At 36.6% G+C, this 20,913-nt stretch overlaps 2 protein-coding genes and 1 long non-coding RNA gene across 3 annotated transcripts; 2 read left to right on the plus strand and 1 right to left on the minus strand.

Annotated features, from left to right (window-relative positions):
* Positions 1-801: 801 nt before the first annotated feature.
* On the plus strand, positions 802-7,199 carry LOC121742350 (protein unc-50 homolog). Its single transcript, XM_042135469.1, has 10 exons — positions 802-1,139; positions 1,916-1,983; positions 2,475-2,500; positions 3,165-3,255; positions 3,751-3,846; positions 5,647-5,715; positions 5,920-5,978; positions 6,057-6,179; positions 6,517-6,588; positions 6,665-7,199. The coding sequence occupies exons 1-10, from the start codon at positions 1,050-1,052 to the stop codon at positions 6,736-6,738; spliced, it is 768 nt and encodes a 255-aa protein (XP_041991403.1). The 5' UTR covers positions 802-1,049; the 3' UTR covers positions 6,739-7,199.
* Positions 7,200-7,461: 262 nt separating this feature from the next.
* LOC121742358 (RNA pseudouridine synthase 4, mitochondrial-like) lies at positions 7,462-11,853 on the minus strand. The gene is made up of 10 exons (XM_042135479.1): positions 11,517-11,853; positions 11,263-11,313; positions 10,754-10,903; positions 10,601-10,648; positions 10,416-10,496; positions 9,874-9,987; positions 9,628-9,726; positions 8,952-9,063; positions 8,254-8,300; positions 7,462-8,135 (listed from the first exon to the last, which is right to left on the minus strand). Exons 1-10 carry the CDS (start codon positions 11,826-11,828, stop codon positions 7,773-7,775), a joined length of 1,377 nt encoding a protein of 458 aa, XP_041991413.1. The 5' UTR covers positions 11,829-11,853; the 3' UTR covers positions 7,462-7,772.
* Positions 11,854-13,059: 1,206 nt separating this feature from the next.
* LOC121795900 lies at positions 13,060-14,275 on the plus strand. Its single transcript, XR_006049653.1, has 2 exons — positions 13,060-13,523; positions 13,720-14,275. It is a non-coding gene; the product is annotated as an uncharacterized LOC121795900 (long non-coding RNA).
* The last annotated feature ends 6,638 nt before the right edge of the window (positions 14,276-20,913 follow it).

Below are 20,913 nucleotides of genomic sequence, written 5' to 3' on the forward strand. Positions count from 1 at the left end.
TTTTTCAGATTTTGACATCGAAACATATGCAAGTGAGATCTCGTTAGAATCCTTATGAAATTATCTTTAATTTGATATATGTTGTGTGAAAAAATAATTTAAATCGAGAAAGTTGTATGCGTTTTAAAGTTATGAGATATTTTTCAAAAGTTAGTTACGACTAATTTGTTGTAAATTAACATTAATACCCTTATTGACGTTTTTTGTTGATCATATTGACATTCCGGGACTGATGATCTAGGTTCTTAATTTGAATATCTAATGACTATTATTTAATTATAGTTAGCAATTAATTATTGAGTTAACAATATAACACTACTCTGTGTGCATATAAATGCATATACGGTATAGTGTATTGTGTGCATATAAATGCATATACGGTATAGTGTATGGAGTATATAGGAAGTTCAAAAATGTTACTCCATCCGTTCCATAGTAATAGAGTCATTTTGGTACATTCCATATTAATAGAGTCATTTTCCTTTTTAGTAAAAGTCAACACATTTTTCCATACCTAATTTACTCTCTCTTACTTTTTTCTCTCTTCATCTCTCTACATTTTTCATTTTCCACTTTATTCTCTCTTTACTTAATTCACCTAACACAATTTTTCTTAATCTCCGTGTCGAAAAGAAACGCTTTCATTGCTATGGAACGGAGGAAGTACCATATTTTAGCCTTTTTCCAAAGAAGTTAATGTTCCATTCAGTGAAATTAGTTAACGTGTAAATTTATTTCTACGGGTGTGGTGGTTAGACATACCCATATCATAATCCCACGTTGGTGTTGCTGGACTAGTGAATACTACCGAATAGCAGTATTTTCTCTTTATCATAGAGCACCTAATCCTTTGGGCCGTACGATTCGGCCCGCTCTAGCATTTACAGTTTACCGAAGCCGAGTGACAGAGAGGAGGGAAGGGAACAACAAAAATGTTACTTGAAATTTAAGAGATCTTCAAACCCAATCCATCGATCACATATCAATAAGCTAGAGTAATTAAATCAATCCACCGCAGAATACATCAGAGAAGAAGAAGAAGAAGAAGGATGCTGCCTACTGCTTCAACAACAAAGGGCCGATCGGGCCCTCAAGCCCGGCCGAATTCGTTTTTCCCCTACCTCCGCAGAATAGTCAAGGTTTTGCGCCCTTCCTCCCGAATTCTCACGCGTATGATTTTTTTGTCCGAAATCGTGGCAGAAATCTCAGATCTGATCACGATTTTCTTCGTGAATTTTGATGGATGGTTATCTAATTGTTGTCTCATTGCATTTTCATTAGGAGTTTGTGGCTTGATTAGGCCTTGATGTCTTTTTTGTTTTGGTTTGTGAAGAAATACGCCTTTTTACTCGTGTCTTTATTCATTTGGTTTGCTGTTGTTGATAGGCTGATGCCAGTTATTGTTAATGTGAGTAGGGGCTTTTCTGGAATCAGGATTAGAGCTGGAGGCAGCTGGTGCTTTCACTAATTGTTCCCTAGTTGGTAGCGAACAATAGGTGTTGGTTGTTTGAACTTGATCTTGGGTGTGACAGTTTATAGTTGAAAGGATACAATTTGGTCTGGTGAAATTGTTGTTGAAGTCATTGCTGCTTAAATTGGTGAAATATGGCTATATAGTTAAGGTTATTGTGAAGTGTGTAATCTATTGCTGAATATGCTTAAAGATTGCATACGTCGAATATTGTTGTTTTTCCACAACCGTGGGCTTATTTGCTTTAATAATGAAACCTCTTTGTTAAAAAATGTTGAGTTTTAATTCGACTGCTAAAATAACAGAAAATAAAAGCTTACAGCTAAATTTTGATGTGCTATAATTACTGGGATTCAATGGTTATTAACTTGTTCCTATGTGAACATGTTTTGGGATTCAGCATGTTCTCTCAGTAACACCAATTAATTTTATGGCCAATTGCAGTGGCAACAGATGGATATTGAGTACACTTTCTGGCAAATGCTTAACCTGTGCACATCACCAAAAGTCGTGTGGGTATCTAACCTCTGCATAATATTTTTGGTTTTCTGAATGTTCATGTGTATTCTGTATGTTTTATCTATAGAATGTTTTCATCATATCCTTCACTGTGTTGAAAAGATTTTCAGGCAGATAGATGCGTTTTAGTTATGCTAATGGTGTGTTCTTGTACTACTATCATATGGAGTAGTAGTTGGTTTTTATTTCTACAATTATAATGTTAACAAATATGGAGTTTTTAAAATCAGTCAATCCGTAATTCTGTAAACTACTATGAATCACAGGTGTTAAATAAGCCAAATGAGGTTAGCTTTTTATATGTGGTTTGTACATATTAACTTAGTTATCTCCATCCGATAGAGAAAGATGTTGTAGTGCTCGCAGTGTCACTTTTAAAGACACTTACTGTAAAATTATGTAGTTTCATGAATTAATTTTTACTCAGATTTATCTGATGACTTTACTTCCTTATTTTACATGTGGAATTGTACGAATGGTGCAGATATCAACACACCAAGTATCACAAGCGTGAGTTTCCTCTTTGATCTGTTTCAATTATTTTGTTTTGTTAAGTATTATTGACTTACTGTACCGATGACTAACATCTTAAATGATGCATAATCACTGAGCATACTTTTATTACTTGTCCCATGTATTTTTGTAATGAATGTTATTTTCATCTAAGTCTTAATGAAGCTGTTTATAATTTAAATATCATTCACCAATACTTGATGTATGGTTTACTTTTTCATAGATTTACTAATATTATTGTCAAACATTAACTTCCTCGTGTGTTCAGTTCAAATTTTAGAATAAGCTATCTTCACTCTTCAGGCATTCTTTACAAAATTGTAGCATTAGCTTCAATGATGTCCAGCTAATCTGTTAGCATCTGTGTTCAGGAATACAATATTATCACATTTATTTTGGTTTTTCTCTGTGGAACGTTAATATATTTTCTCTGAAGGTCTACAAATCAAATGTTCTTCATGTAACTGTAAACTGTATAAGTTGGAAAATTAATATGTTCACATTGATAGTTCGATATGGACTGGTTAACTTATTTCTTGGTTAATCCTATTCTGTGTCTTATACCCTAAATGTATAATTTATTGGTCCAACTGGTTTTAAGAAGCATTGCTGATTACCAGTGCACTAATTCCCTAAAATAAGACAATCTTTTCTTTTGCAGAAACAAAGAACCAATGGGCACGTGATGATCCTGCATTTGTTGTCATATGTAGTCTTCTTTTGTCAGTTTCCCTTATTGCATACTGTGCTGCGTAAGTATCTTTGACACTTTGTCTATCACATCTGCTTTCATAATTATTGATCAGTACCAGACAAGCCCTACCTAGAATTTCTTTTGTACTCCCTCCGTCCCACTCAAATGTCCACCTTTCCTTTATAGTTTGTCCCACTCAGATGCCCACTTTCTATATTTGGAAATAAATCCTTCTCTTCTTTCTCCTCATTAAAATATTCTATTACTTTTTTCTCTCTACTTACTTCACTAACAACTCATCCTAAAATCCCGTGCCACTACAGAATGTGGACATCTTGAGTGGAACGGAGGGAGTAATGAATATTTTTACTATCAATCTTATCGATATTGCTTCAATACAATTCTTGTTCAAACAATCTCCTTTTCAGGTCAAATTTCTAAGTGATTGGTTGTTTTTGTCTTTATTATTTCCTTTTTTAGCTATACACTTAAGTGAATTGTTGTATCTTATACGCTGACTGCCCCTATATTGTTGTTTTTTCATGTGTACCAGGTACGACCATAGTGCAGGGCATGCTGTTTTTGTAGTTATTTCAACTTTGTTCATCCATTTCTTTGTGATTGGTGCAATTTTGGCTACAATTTGTTGGTAAGGATATTTAAGAACATGGATTGCTATAATTACATAAATTTCGGAATAGCTTGCTCAGTTTTGTTTTTCATTTCAATTAATGAACTTCTATTTCTCCAAAGTGTCACTTTTTTTGTTTAATCTTCATCTGCAGAATCTTTATTGGAGATACTGCCTTTCACTGTGTTCTGTTTCAGTATATTAATGCAGTAACAAGTAATTTTTGGATTCAAATGACTGCCTAAGGTTTCATCCTAGTTGTAGAATGTGTGATAATCTGTTGGTGATACGATCCCACATCGGTTTCACACGAAAGTGTGGAATAGCATATAATAGGGAGTCAACCCTTTACCTTTGACCATGGTTTTGGGTTAAGTTAGGGCTTCCTATCTTATATGCTTATCAATTTGGTGCGGTGAACGTGGATCCGGATGTCCTACGGAAAGGGGCTACCCGTAGGTGTGACCAAGGGGTGCCACCGAAAAAAACGTGGGCCCGAAAGGAAAAAGGGCCGTAAAGCGGATGGTGGGCCCGTGGCGTGTGCCGTCCGTGGACGTCCGGTTTAAAAGAGGGATGGATTGATAAGCATATAAGATAGGAAGCCCTAACTTAACCCAAAACCATGGTCAAAGGTAAAGGGTTGACTCCCTATTATATGCTATTCCACACTTTCGTGCGAAACCGATGTGGGATCGTATCAATCCATCCCTCTTTTAAACCGGACGTCCACGGACGGCACACGCCACGGGCCCACCATCCGCTTTACGGCCCTTTTTCCTTTCGGGCCCACGTTTTTTTCGGTGGCACCCCTTGGTCACACCTACGGGTAGCCCCTTTCCGTAGGACATCCGGATCCACGTTCACCGCACCAAATTGATAAGCATATAAGATAGGAAGCCCTAACTTAACCCAAAACCATGGTCAAAGGTAAAGGGTTGACTCCCTATTATATGCTATTCCACACTTTCGTGTGAAACCGATGTGGGATCGTATCAATCCATCCCTCTTTTAAACCGGACGTCCACGGACGGCACACGCCACGGGCCCACCATCCGCTTTACGGCCCTTTTTCCTTTCGGGCCCACGTTTTTTTCGGTGGCACCCCTTGGTCACACCTACGGGTAGCCCCTTTCCGTAGGACATCCGGATCCACGTTCACCGCACCAAATTGATAAGCATATAAGATAGGAAGCCCTAACTTAACCCAAAACCATGGTCAAAGGTAAAGGGTTGACTCCCTATTATATGCTATTCCACACTTTCGTGTGAAACCGATGTGGGATCGTATCAGTTGGCGCATAAGTTCTAAGGTTGAATGTTGAAGTACTTGCTCATGGTAAATCTGGTGGAATGATTAGGTTTTTTATTCCATGAACCTTTTGTAGAAACATCACTTATTAATACAAGAGTTGTTTTGTTTGCTTAACAGTGAGGGAAGTATGGAAAAAAGAAGTATAGCATCTTCTAGAACTTTTCACATTGACATAGGGGATATGCTTTGGGGACAGTCATCTCTAAGTTAGATGTAGTTAAATTTTGACATGCTTAAATATATTTTCACAAAATAAACTGAAATTCCTCTCAGAAATGACTCACCATGCCAAGTAGTCTCGTTGTCTTACATAACATCTCAATCTGCCTCTGTTGCTATGCATTAGAATCTTCTCAAAGCCACCTGAGCAGCTTATTAGTTAATACTACTATGTTATAATTCCGTCTTTATCGCATGATGGAGGTTTGTTGGGACGTCTGCATTATGTGTCTATTTGTGGATGTCATGATGGTCTAACTGACAATTGTTTGGCCATTTTTCTTCAGGTTTTTCACTAACAATTATCTTCGAGAAGAAGCTCCAAACAGTTACGTGGTGGAGCAACGGGTGGAATGGTAAGGATTTTGAGCTTTCTATCGGAGTCTGATTTGTTTGCTAATCTTTTATCCCTTTCTATTGGGTGACTGTATTTCCTTACGTGATTACAATTATTTCTGTACATGTTTGTGTTAAGATTTAAGGTACTATATTACTTTATACTATGTATTTGTTTGATGTCTCTTTGAGCTAAGGACTAACTTTTCATCATTCTTCTGAAGGTTGTACGCCTTTGATGTACACTGCAACTCTTTCTTCCCTATGTTTGTGCTGCTTTATGGTAAGTAAAATAAATGTTTGCCTATGATTCTTGCTAACTATATTCCAGATAATTATGACATTATGTTCGTTTTTGCAGTTCTTCATTATTTTCTATCACCTCTGCTAGTGGCTCATGGGTTTGTTCCTTTACTGCTATCAAATGCGCTCTTCATGGTAGCTGTATCATACTACCATTACCTGAATTACTTAGGTTATGATGGTGAGTTAAGTCTTACCACATTTATGTCTTTTTATCTGTAGAGTTGATGTTATATGTTATGCCCAGCATTGGGCTACAAAGCTGTTCAGACCCTTTCATGAGCACAAGTCCAGAAATTTAAACCTATTTTGCCACGTCCAAGTGTTGCATTGATACTTATACCTTTGCTGGGATATGATAGCGCAGCCTTGCATTGGTGAAATTTATTTAAAAGTCCATCAACACTCTTGGATCTGAAGTTCCACTAAAATAAATGCAATAAAGTTGCCTACTGAAAAATATACGCATTTTCATGAGTAATATTTTAGCATTTTCTTATCTTGCTTGATTGGTGCAGTATTGCCCTTCCTGGAGAGGACCACTTTGTTCCTGTATCCAATTGGTGTTGTCCTAGTTCTTTCCCCCATACGTAAGCATCAGTACAATATTATACCTTAACTACACCTTGTTTGCTAAAGTATTAAGTAATTTACTCTTTTCTGCAGTATTTCTCAGTGGCTTCAACCCATCGAGATATTTCATGAACATGTATTTTAGCCAAAGGCGATACATCAGCTAAAAACTTCTTAAGTAACTTGGCACTACCCGAGACGATCCTGTAAACACAGCAGCTTGATACTGGTTTTTTCCCACGGGATAGATTGGTTGAGAGGATTCTCGGTGAGACATGTTAGGCCATTCGCTGCTGAGGAGTAAAGTAGGAATTGAGTGCAGAGCTCCTTGAGTGGTTTCTTCCTAACTGGGACAGCGGATTAGATTAGCAAACTTGTAATGTTTTTTTGCTTCTTGATTGACTCGTATTCTGAGCTCACTATCAATGGCCTGCAATAGTGAATGTTCATAATAGAGCTAGGCTACACTTCTAACAGTAACGATTCAGAAAGTATGCCTGTCCTGTTCCCTTTGTGCTTAGTCAGTTATATTCATTGTGCCTACTGCCTATATATGTGTGTAAACTACTTGTTCATACAATTATACCTTCTACTTTTATCACATTTTGTGAGTTTGTTATTTGCCAAATTGGTCATCTTTACTTTCTTTTATTATGTTTTCTTTGGTTTAGGGGATGCAACTCCATGTGCGTGCTTTTGTAGTAGAACATTCTATTCTACTAATTCGCATGCCTTAATTATGAAACTAAAATTTCATAACATAATTGAATGATCAGAGTTCAATATAAATGCGTCCATTCGAAGGAGGGATGTATGATCAACAGCAACGCATTGAATATGAAGCTTTGATTACGCATACAATAATAATACTATCGCTTAACCTGACCAAGTAATCTAATCTCCAATATTATTGGATTTTTCATTATCAAATCAAAATACAGTTTACAAAATTAGATCGACATTTACTCCCAGTTGCATCACAACTAGAGCTATTTGGTGGCAATGGACAACAAATTTATAAATGATTTAAGATTGAGCTAGCTCCCATGACCCCAATCACGGTCTGTTTGCAACGTACGTATATGATTTACTGTCTGACTTCATCTTCAGTAAGTTGACAGGCTATTAGTGAAATAAAATCTTACCTTCAGACGAGAGATCGGTAGCGGAAGGAAGCATAATACATTATTATTCCACCCTATCAGAAATTATGATTTGAACTCAGTAGGTCCCAACTTCTTTGCATGTGTGCAGGCAAAGGAGCTCTTAACACAATATCTCTGATTCGTGCAGAGTCTACATCACTTATGTTGCCATTTTGCAAGACAACTGAAATGTCCGGCACGACCATCTCCTTGCAATGAAGATGAAGGGAGAATTGTTCATCTGATATGCTTCCACTTTCCAACTCAGTGTCCTTTTCATCTTTGGATGGCATGTCACTCAGTTTAAGATGATCTGAAGCCGACTCGAGATAGTGTCCTATTTTCTTATGAGCTTGTCGCCCATACTTGTAGTCTCCAACTATTGGTGTCCCCAATACTTCCGCACAATGGACTCGAAGCTATTCAACAATGACAAAGTCAATACAAAGAGCAAGTCTGGCTAAGCTTATTATATCAAAGGTTTAAAGGGAAGTTATGATGGGGCTTATAATAAAAATTAAGAGCTGTAATCGTAACCTGGTGCTTTCTTCCAGTAAGTGGCGAAAGCTCTAACCATGTATAACCTGCATTTTACCTCTCGACTGAATAAACAATATTTTGGATGTTAAACAGGTTAAGGTTACGTAATTAATGTAACATTACAGGAAAAAAAGGATAAGTGCACAGAAATATTTATCGTTCTCAATCAGAAATTAACATATAGAGTCACGTTATTTTGAATAAAGGTCAATAAACAGCTGTAACATCTTTTTATTTTTCCCAGAACCTCATAGTAAACCATAAAGATTTCAGGGAACGAATAAATATGGTGTGAAACATTCCTGATCCATCAGTTAACAGTATGAGTAAACTCCAGACCATATCAATTAATAAATGATTCAAATTTCAGCAAACATACACCCTTCATTGTAGTTGATGCGACACTGATCACTCATCAAACTGAAATAGATGATGCAAATATACTAAATCAATATCCAGCACAGCCTCTTCATTTTGCAATGTGCAAATACTAACTGAGCCAGTACATTGGTGTAAACATTTGTGACATTATTAGGAATAGCATACTAGACATTCAGACAATCAAACAAGAAAAAGAAGAAAATAGCGAGCAGAGTTAAAACATGGTGGAGATGGCTTAAACAACATGCCTTCGAGTACACATGATAGTAAATAAGACATTGACGAAACATTTGAAGACTGCGTTAAGAACAAACCGCTGGGTGAAGATGCTATTACTCGGTAATCTGTTACAGCATGCTGCCCTGACAATCTGTTGCTATTATCAGCCACAGTAATTCTCTCAGATTTTCCATTGTCAACCACCACCTGAATAAGAAATGAACAAGAAAAAAATAGAACAAGGATTTAATTAATTTCAATAAGAAAAAATGAGCTGAATCCATAAATAGAATTTTCCAGACGTTTAATCATCATATCAGTATAATCAAGCCTCAAATGCAGTAAAACAGTGCATGATAGAACATTTGTTTCTACTTTACTATAGATCTTCGAATTAGGAAGTAAAAAAATACACATAACAATATCTGGGTCAGAATTAATAAATGGCAAAAAAATCAAATGTACATCCAAAAGATTGTCGAAAAGGTACGAGCATGAATGCAACCATCACGTGAAATATAGGAAAACTATGCATCAATCATCTTTTTCCTAGATCAGAGATTAGGTAACATTGACATTAATGGTTTATGTGCCTCTATATCATGAGAAATCAAAAAAGACAATCTAGATTATGTTAGTATAAACCGAGCATGCTGCAAATTATTAAGAGTTAAAGAACATGTAAAGACCTTGAGAAGATACAGGGCAGATGAAAAAAAAAGATTTGGAGATGCTAAAGTGACTCTTAAGGTGGAGAAATGCAAAATTCACCTTTATCAAGGGGACAGAAACTGACCCTTGTCGACGTCTTGGAGATCCGATAACTAGAGCCCAATACCTCTTGTGAAGAATTCTTTTACTGCCAAGAATCTGCAAGAAAAGGAGACCCGGATGACTTCTACATGATGACAGATGTATCACTGTGAAGGCATTGTTATTGATTTCTTTGAAAAGCTTACAAAAAGCAGAAGCAGTAAATATTGAAATGTACTATCTAAAATGAGGAAGAAAAGTTACGTCATTTGAAGCTCCAATGGTTTTCTCACGAAAAACAGAATGCAGGACTGTAGTGCTCAACTGTGTCCTTCCCATCACTAATATGCCGGTGCTGTCTCTATCAAGTCTGTGCACCTACCAACAAGCTAGTAAAACAACTATGTACAAAGTAAAAAAAAAAGGGTAGCTAACTACATGAAGGGACTGGGCCAAGTTCATTTTTTCAATAAACCTGAAAAAAAAGAAAAACTACCAGGAAATCTAGTTAAATGTTTCTTTACACTTGGATGCAATAGTACTCCCACAAAAGCAATTTAGTCTGCATTTTTCTATTACTATAATGAATTAACAAGAGTACAAAGAAAGCAAAGTCATAGAAAATATGTAGAAATGAGAGCTGCGACTGTTATGTAAAGTCATGGCCTCACCATCCAGGAAAGAGATAATACAGATCAAGCAACGATAGTACAGGAACGTGAGCGATGCGATTACTCAATTGGTAAATGCCACTGACCTAGTGAGCTTAGTGTCTCTATGGAAACCAAAGAGTTCGTCAAACTCACCAGACGAGGAGGCTCCATGCAGTCATATCTCAGATACTTGGCAGCCAGCTCATCTAGACTTCTCCTTATCCCAACGCCACCCTGAAAAGAAACTTCTCGTAGTGTGAAACAGAATCCATTTTTAGCAATATAGAAAGGGTTGAGGGGCAGGGAAGAAGCAACGAAAGCAAATACTTCTATCTTACCTGAACAGGCATTCCAGGTGGTTTATTGATGACAATTATAGCAGAGTCCTAAAAAGGTTTTAATCAAAATCAGGCTCCCTTCACGCGCAACTAACTACAGAAAAGTAAAGGGCTAGCTACATTCTACTAACTACAATATCTGAACCTTTATACCTTATACAACTCGAGGCTTTGAACAAATCTCCGTTCTTCTTCACTGGAAAAGCTCTGGTTCTTCTCTTCGACTGTTGGGTGAGACTTATCATCAACAGATTTGGGAAGGCATATCCTATCACCAATGTCCATCAAATCTTTGGCTCCTACCTTCAGACACGAAAACAAAACATGCGTTGAGGTAGGAATGACACAACTAGAAAAATACTACTCCCTCTGTTACATAGTAGTGGAGTCATTTCTTTTCGACACGAGATTTAAGAAAAATTGTGTTAAGTAAGTTAAGTAAAAAGAAGAATAAAGTAGGAAATGAAAAAGTAAAGAGATGAAGAGAGAATAAAGTAAGAGAGAGTAAAGGAAGTGAAAAGAAATATGTTTTTACTAAAAAAAAAAATGACTCTACTACTATGGAACGTACTAAAATGGTAAAATGACTCCACTATTATGGCATGGAGTACTAGATAAAAGAGCATGAAGTTTCATAAGAATTGTGAATGATTGTGATTTACCCTTCTTGGCCGCTGGTCTTTAGATCCGGCACTGGAGCTTTGCTTTCGCACCTGGTAGCAAATCAAAAGGAGCCACCTCAAAATTAATACTCATAATAATCTTATGCAATACCAAAAATGCAGTACATTGCTAGCTTATAAAGGATACGAACTGAAGTGCTAACTTATTTGTTATCAGAAGATGGAAATCGACGAGGTTTTCGAAGCTGATGGTCAAGAGATGTTAAATAAATCAACAGAAAAAGAAAATGAACCTGTCTTAAGCGAAAGAGTTTCTGAACGAGAGACCTCGGCAGATGAGGACAGCACTTGAGAATCCAATTAAGCGCCGACGCATTGGTTTCGTCCGGTCGTCCGTACAGTTTTTTCCCGATAGAAGAAGCGTCGGGGGCGGGGTTGAATGGAGGCAATATCAGCCATTGATTGGTATTTTTTTCTTTATCATAGTTTTCACCGTCGCTGGCTGCGGTGTACCAACATTTCTGTTCGTAGACCAACTTGGTTAAAATTATTTTCACCGTCGCTGGCCGCCGGATAATTTGTCGGAGGAGAAGGCGCTCCGCCATGATTTAGGGCTTTAACAATACTTACTGTACGATTTTTATTACTTCTATTTTCAGATTTTTTTTTTCTTTTCACTTTTTTTGGTTTATTTATTTTTCTCATACTCATTTCTTTAAATTTTCTCTCATTTCCATTTTTTTTCTCGATCTCTTGTTTCATTTATGTTTTTCCTAAAATTTTATTTCTCATATTTTCTCTCCTCTCGCTTTAGGCCAACAGCTAGAATGAAGCAAAGGGTGGTTAATCGAAGAGTATCTCCTACTCCAATACTCCTACTTTATTTCTACTAGTATTATCACCCGTGCTATGCACGGGACATAAGATTTTTTAATAATGAAATTAAATTTTAAAATAAGAAAAATAAAAAAAAGGATAAAGAGAATTAATAATATTTATGATTAAAAAAATGTGTTAATTATAATAAGTATTCATAACATTATAAAGGATTAAAAATATTATAAACAGTAACAAAAAGAGAAATGTAATATTTATGTTTGGAAAACGATTTTATGCAATATTAATTTATGATATGAGTGGAGTAAAATAAAATAAAACAAATGACAAACATGAGATACCCGATTAATGATAAATAGTGGGTTAGTTAGAATAAGATATATATAAAAAAATATATGTGCAAATGAGGATATGAGACGAAAAAATCATATAATTTAAATAAATAAATAGTTCAATAATTTTAATCAACAAAACATATGTATTCAAAAAATAAATTCTATGCTTGTGGAAATATATATTTATGTAATCTTATGTAGCATTAAACAAAATTCTTATAATCACATTTGCACACTTAAATATTTCTATCTATACGTTGACATAAAAAAATTTATCAATCGCCTCCATATTATCTTCTTTATATACCGATAATGCAAATGGTAATACAAAATGATGAATAATTTGGAACACGGATATTATAATTAAAATATTAACAATAGTAACCTTAATGTCTTTAATCACAACGGTTGCGTACTAAAATATTATAAATTAAATCACCCATGAGACAATAGTCAAAGGGAAATGACAGTGTGTAAAACTTGAATGACAATTTTGGATTAGAAGTTAAAGAAATTATAGGAATCAAAACTTTTTCACCAACGATATGACCAATCAAAACTTTCGCCTCGAAAACATGATTACCAAAACGTGTGATTATCAACAGAGTTCCATTACACAACTCATTAGAATGATCAATGTTCCTCATCAACAAAAACATGAAAACCAACCTTCAAAAGCTATGCATGATTAGGAATACCAAACGACTTCAAATTATTCAGCAAAATAATTAGAGATTGTATCAAACTTGGATATACACTTTATACCTAAAAAGGCTAAACTAAAGCCCAAATAATATGTACATTAATAATTAATCCTACAAACCCTACACAAATGTTCAGCCTCCATCTCTCTTTCTCCTCTCTGTTCGTCCCTTTCTCTCACCTCGGCGGATATCATCTCCGCTCTTCTGTCTCGCCTGCGCTGCCTCTCCGCCCGCTTCTCGCCAGCCTCGCCGCCCTCCGCCACCACATAAAACCACACTTCAAACCCAGCGCTACCGTCAGCGGCGACCCCACCACCAGCAGATGGGCCGATCATTGGACAACATTCCATTCAAGGAGAAATTACAGAGTGCTAAATTATTATCTCCAATAAGAGGAATCGGAGTCTATCTCAGGAATTATAAGGTAATGAAGTTGTAGCCAAGATCAATATTCAGTTCTAAATGATTTTAGAAGAATAATAAATGAGTATTCAAACTAAAATCTAAGCATCACAAAGCAAGAACAAAAAAAAGGAAAGAATCACTAAGCTGAAACATGGAGAAAACAAACACAAATGACAAATATGTTAACTGCAATTAACTTTTCTTGTATCTTGCAGGTATGGAGAAAAAGATTGTTGTTTTATCCGCTGGATTCATTCTGAATCTTGATTTTCGGCGAGCCTCTTCTTCTCCGGCGAGTTATGCTATAGCGACCTCTGATGAGGTATCTGATTGGATTTCTTCATCTGGGTCAAGCTGAAATTCTGATTCTATTTCAGTGATGGACAGAAACCGAGAAGCCAGAAGAGCTAGTATCGTCGGCTCCAATGGCTTCAACCGCCGCCGCCACCGAACCAACAGCCTCAGAGACTCTCCAGGTTGGTTTTTCTCGTTTTTTATCAACAGATCTGTTTCGGCTCCGCTTTTTCTCCGCTGATAATTCGAGCTTTTTTTTGCAGATGAAGACGTGGAGTTGCAAGAATCAGTGAGGTTAAGAGATAAAGAAAGACCGGGCGAGAGAGAGAGGGAAAGGGAGAGAAATTAGTCCATAAATATGCAGATTCAGTTAATGTTGTGTCTTTATAAATGTCAAACTTCTCGTAGAAGCCAATTTTTTCTGCGTCTCATTGGTTCAACTTTTATCCAATAATATTTGCCTTTTTATTTGCCCAATAGATAATTTTCCCGCTCAAAAGTGTGCCACATAGACTCCAAAAAACTGTCCCTTTAGATATTGATAGATTTCAACACTCAACACAATAAAATAATGTTATAAACATTGTGAGTATTTGAGTAGGAATGGAGTAGGAGATCCGCATTCGTGGTTAATAGATCTACCGAAAAATCAAATAAGGCTAGCAACTTGAATTGAGTAAATGGTGGATGGTTAATTACTATCTATATTCGATAAAAGGTGGTTGATAATAATACTCAAAGCTTTTAAACTTGAAATTAGACAATGTTCAAAAGTTAAAAGTAATTATCAGATTGATAATATTTACAAGTTAGCTACGATTTTTGAGCTCTTAACGAGATAAGGTTCACAAGTCATAGGTAGTTTGGTAATCCTCGACTATGCTCAAACTTAGTTTTAGTCTTTGAAAACTGCTGACGATGCGAAACCAAAGTTTTGATATTTGAAATTCTTGATGATCCAAAGGATCACCTCATTATATTGCATACCGCATTTTCTAATACAATATTAAATAGTTGACAGATGGATCTCATTTTATGGTAAAAAAAGTTATTTCTAAAAAAATATTTTCACTTTCTCAATACTCCTATATTTTAATCAAAATAGTTTCGTTATTTCATTTACTTTCTCTCTATTATATTTGATTGAAATAGTTACGTTAACTTTTGTTAAAAAATGTATTAGGTCAAATTTTATTTTCCTTCAAAATATTTATATAAAAAAGGTTAAATTTTTACGTATTTAAAAAAATATATAATTTATAAAACTTTCTATTTTTAATTTTATTGAAATTATTTAATTTCTATATCCTAAAAGATGTTGATCTTATATAAAAATATAGTAATTAATTAGAATTTAACAAATTTCATTTTTTATATAGCTACTATCACAATACAAAATAATTATAAAATTTAAACAATTTTCATAAAATAATTGCAATAATATCTATATAAAAAATAAAATTTGTCAAATTCTAGTTAATTAGTAGTAAATTTTTATATAAGATGTTAAGATGGTGTCAAATTATCAAATATAAGTACTTTAGATTAGAAAATAAAATATATTCTTATCGTCATTATTATTAACATAATTTTTATCAGTCTTTATTATTATTAATATAAATTAGAGTGATAATATAATAAAAGCAAAAGAGATAAATAGTACTCCCCTCCATCTTATATTCACATTTTTTCATTTTAGATCGTTAATTTGTGATTGATTTTTTTAGTGTAATCAAATTAGTATTTTAAATGTAATGGGAGATCGTTTAGTAATATAATACTTAATTAGCTATAATATATAAATAATGTAAGTAGTTTGGGACTAGCCGAACTATATACTCCATCCGTCCCATGTTACTTGCACTGTTGCTTTTCGGCTCGTCACAAACTTACACTATTCATAGTTTAAGTTAGAATTAATGCATTTAATTAATATGTTAATTTAAGTTAAGAGCTCATTTATTAAGTGATGACTCATTACACTTAAAATTCAAATTTAATTACACTAAAAAATTAATCTCAAATTTACGGCCTAAAATGAAAAGTGCGAGTAACATGGGACGGAGGGAGTAAGAGAAATTATAGTAATAATAATGAGAACATATTTTAGGAAATAAGTAGCAAATAAAAAGAAATAGTATAAGAAAAATCGAGAAAAATAAATAAGCATTAACTACAAACAATAATGTGAAAAGTAGCAGGTGAGAGAAAACTAGGAAGAAAGTAAAGATATAATTTTGAGTTAGAAAAAAAAACACTCTTTTATAATCCAGATGATGATGTACTCCTAATCTCATAGTGATTTAAGAGCATCTCCAATGGCGGACGTCCGGTCGGACATCCGCGACGGGCGACGGTGACGTCCGCCATTGTAACAAAGCAACTCGGATACGGATGTCCCGTATGGACGTCGGATGTCCTCGGATATCCGAGCGACGGGCGGGCGGACGTCCGCCATTGTGGCGTGGGTCGGACGTCCGGGTCGGACGTTCGAGTTTAAATTTTTTTTTGTTAAAACTCTATATATACGGCTCGTTGAACTTCATTTCATTCGCAATTTTCTCGTATTTCGTGTCAAAATTATAATTCCGTTACGTAATTAAATAATTGTGATTTTTTTTATTGCGGGAAGTCCTAGTGGGAAGGGCAATGGGAAAGGCGGATTATGCAGGGGAAGTCCTAGTGACGTGGCAGTGGGATGGGAAGTCCTAGTGACGTGGCAGAAGATGCTTTTAGGAAGTCCTAGTGGATGTCCGAGTAGGATATCCGTGCATTGGAGATGCTCTAATGATTTTATGAAACAAAAACTTGCACAAAAAGAAACACTATTTTTCTAGTCAAACTTTGACATTCAATTCGTAGAAATTATTGGCATTAAAATGTCATTTGAGTTGATGATATACTCCTAATCTCACAGTGATTTATTAATGACTTTAGAGCATCTCCAATAGGTTAGGACGTCAAATAGCCCTCAAATAGCCTTCACACTGCCACATCATCAGCACTACAATTCTCCTGCCACATCAGCTTGCCACATCAACTGGACATCAAATAGCCCTCACATAGCCTTCACACTACCTATCCACATCACTAATAACAATTATATAATTTAATTTACACTCGTATCAACATACGGAATTTAATTTACGAGACAAATACGGAAAATTCGAATAATAATATTAAAATTTAAAAAGTACATTAATTTTAAAAAAAAAGTACAATAATTAAAAAATTATATTTTAAAAATTACATTTTAAAAATTACATAAATTTGCATAAAAACTAACGCCTTGCAATCCTCCGCGCCCACAACTCTTCAACTAAATCCTTTTGCAGTCGAATATGAGCCTCCGTCTGACGCATGTCGGCATGTGCTTGGAGGAGGGCTTCTTCATCGTGCGGTACCCCACCTCGTACGTTGGCGGTGGTGACGCCGTGGCTTGGACCTGCTTCATTATCGTCGGTGGCCCAATCAGTCAGTTGTACACCTTCATCTTCGACGATCATGTTGTGCATGATAATACCGGCGTACATTATATCAGCAATGCAGTCGACATGCCACAAACGCGTTGGTCCCTTAACTGCAGCCCATCGAGCTTGAAGCACACCAAATGCGCGCTCCACGTCCTTTCGCGCCGACTCCTGCCGCGTCGCAAAGTAGGCCTTCTTCGGATCTGATGCGCACCGGATCGTCTTCACAAAGACGGGCCACCTAGGGTATATCCCATCCGCCAAGTAGTAGCCCATATCATGCTGGTTGCCGTTGGCGACAAAACTGATGGCCGGACCGACGCCCTGGCACTGCTCGTTGAAAAGGGGCAACGAGTTGAGGACGTTTAGGTCGTTGTTCGAACCGGCTATCCCAAAATACGCATGCCAAATCCACAACCGGTAATCAGCCACGGCCTCGAGGATCATCGTGGGATTTTTTCCCTTGTAGCCGGTCGTGTAAAATCCCTTCCAGGCTGCGGGACAGTTCTTCCATTCCCAATGCATACAATCTATGCTGCCTAGCATTCTCGGGAACCCGTGCTGATCCCCGTTCATCCGCAGCAGATTCCGGCAATCTTCGGGGGTAGGCTTTCGGAGATACTGATCACCGAATACTTCGATCACGCCCTGGCAGAAATACTTCATACATTCGATGGCAGTCGTCTCACCGATGTGGAGGTATTCGTCCCACATGTCTGTCGCGGTGCCGTAGGCCAACTGCCTGATTGCCGCAGTGCACTTTTGAATAGGGGTGTGGCCGGGTCTGCCAGCCGCATCGTGCCTGAAGCGGAAATACAGATATCGCTGCTCCAATGCGTTAACAATACGCATAAATAAGTCCCGCCTCATCCTAAAACGACGCCTGAAATGGTTGGCGTCAAAACGTGGCTCCTCTGCGAAGTAATCTGTGAACAGGCGCTGATGTGCAGCTTCATGATCACGATGCACCACTTGTCGACGGTGGACAACTGGTCGTGGGCGAGGTGCCGCCGGCTGCATATAACTCTGCATCCATCGATCAACCTCACGGCTCGTATAGGCATCTAGCTCTTCGTTCATCATACGCTCGTACTCATCCGCATCCCCACCACTACCACCGGCATTACTCATTTCTTAAATTGATCTTGAACAGAAAGTAAGGTAGAGAGAATACTCGTTAAAACAAGTGGTGCGAATGAAAATGAGGTTCAACGCGCGTATATATAGTGTTTTCGAAAAAAAAAAATTTTAATCCGACGCCGGTTTGGCGCCGATCCGGGACGCACAATGGCGCCCGTGAGGATCGGCGTCGGAACCGGCGTCAGCGCGGGAATCGGCATGGCGACGCCGATTTTGACGCCGATTTCGCCGACGCCGGTTCCAATGGTTCGGCGTCAAACCGGCGTCGGCAAAAAATCGGCGTCGCGGTGGTGACGCCGGTTATTGGAGATGCTCTTATGAAACAAACACCACCATGAAAGATACATTCCAGTCAAACTTTGACATTCAAGTCGTGAAAATTATTGGCATTAGAGCATCCACAACCGTGCTCTTGCCAGCGAGCACGGTTGTGGTCCCGGACCCACTTTTTCTGTCTGCTCTCTGGCAAGAGCACAACACCCACAGTTGTGCTCTTCCGCAAGGACGAGCACAATTAAATTTAAAATTTAATTAAACAAAAACATTTCCATAATATTAAAATTCATTAAAAAAACTTAAATAATATTACAAATGACAAATAAAATAAAAACGACATAATTAAAATCCTAAAAATTAAAAATTACATAATTAAAATACTAAAAATTAAAAATTACATAATTAGACTCCTAAAAATTAAAAATTACATAATTATAATCCTAAAATTTGAGATTGAGAGAGTTGTTTGGTATAGTGTCATTTTTGTGTTTGAAATGAGACTATTTATAGATGAAAGTATGAATTTTGGGGTAAAAATAATAAAAAAAAATAAATTAAAAGTGTGGAAAAAATGGATATATTTTATTAGGAAGTGGGAAAATATTTTTTTATTAATTTTGAATTTTCCAGATTTTTTCGATTTTAAAAAAAATAATAAAAAATGATAAATTAACGGGCCAATCAGAGCATGCCACGTCGACGCCTCGTGTTCTTGCCGATGGCACGGACGTGCTCTTAGCTAAGAGCACGTCCGTGCCAGCGACAAGAGTGCAGCGGCGGCGGAGCTCGTCCTTGCTAGCGACACGGACGGACGGACGCCGTCCGTCCACCGTTGTGGATGCTCTTAAAATGTCATTTTTAATTTCAGCTAAAAGTTTAATTATATAAAATTATTTTATATAATATGGCTATAGCACAGTTACTAAGAGCATTCACAGTAGGACGGACATTCTAATATCATAGCACTAGAAGTCTAGAACATCTCAAAAACACCACATGCCACGTCACTAGGATATCCCAATAGCCTAGCACAATAATAAGAAATAAAACAAATTCAAAAATAAGGAATTAAAAATTAGACACGAATACGGATGAAGAAAATGCAATAATAATTTCATTAAATAAAAAAATTAACATATTACAATTAAAAAAACGATTCAAACAAAGTACATGTTAGTATGACTTGAATCTGTATAGTTTACCGCTAGCCGAACGGGGCAGGATAATACATGCGTTAGCCGGTCGCTCGTTTGTAGTGCAAATAAAATGAAGTGCAACGAGCCGTATATATAGAGTTTTGAAAAAAAAAAAATTGAAAAATGTTGTCGTTCGTCCGCTTGCCCGTCGCGTGACCACAATAGCAGACAAGCGACCGGACACCGCGCTCCCACCACGGACAACCTCTCGTCAGTCGCGCTCGTCCGTCACCCGCTCGCTGGATCCAACAGTGGACGTCCGCGACAGACGAGCCGCTAGCCGCTAGCCGGTCGCTCGTCCGCTATTGTGGATGCTCTAAGCCACATCGATTTCTAATACCGCTTGTTATGATAATGTATTACTACATCTGTCCTACATTAATTGATACCAACTTCCCTTTTTGTTTGTCATTAATTAATTAAAATTCTTACTTTTTACTCACTCTATCTCACAATAAGAGTCACATTTTGTCATTTTTGTATGTCCCATAATAAGAGTCACATTTTACTTTTATCATAAATGGTAAGTAGGTCACACATTTCACTAACTCACTTCACTCACGTTCTATTATAAAATCAATATAAAAAAATAGACCTTATATTCCACTAATTTTTCCAACCAACTATTTTAGAAATTTTTTAAAATATGTGTTACACCAAATGTGACTCCTATTTATGACACGGATGGAGTATTATTTTTTATAATAAATTTTACATTCTACTAATTCATTTATACATATTTTATTATAAATTAATATATAAAAGTATATCGAATAAAAATTACTATTAATTAATATGGGATGGAAGGAGTAATACTTATATATTTTTTTAAAATATTGTTTTAAATTTCCTATCACTGGAGTAAATACGAAAAGTAGAGCGAGCGTGCTCGGATTGGTCGAGCCATGGAATCATTCATCACCATTATACCCTTTCCCCTAATTCTCGCCACTAATATAATACTCCACTGGCGTTAGTCATGCCTCTATCCACGCCACTATAAAACTCCGGCAGCCCCTCCGCCACCTTCAAC

Source organism: Salvia splendens, chromosome 1 (genome assembly GCF_004379255.2).
Source record: "Salvia splendens isolate huo1 chromosome 1, SspV2, whole genome shotgun sequence".
Lineage (NCBI taxonomy): Eukaryota > Viridiplantae > Streptophyta > Magnoliopsida > Lamiales > Lamiaceae > Salvia > Salvia splendens.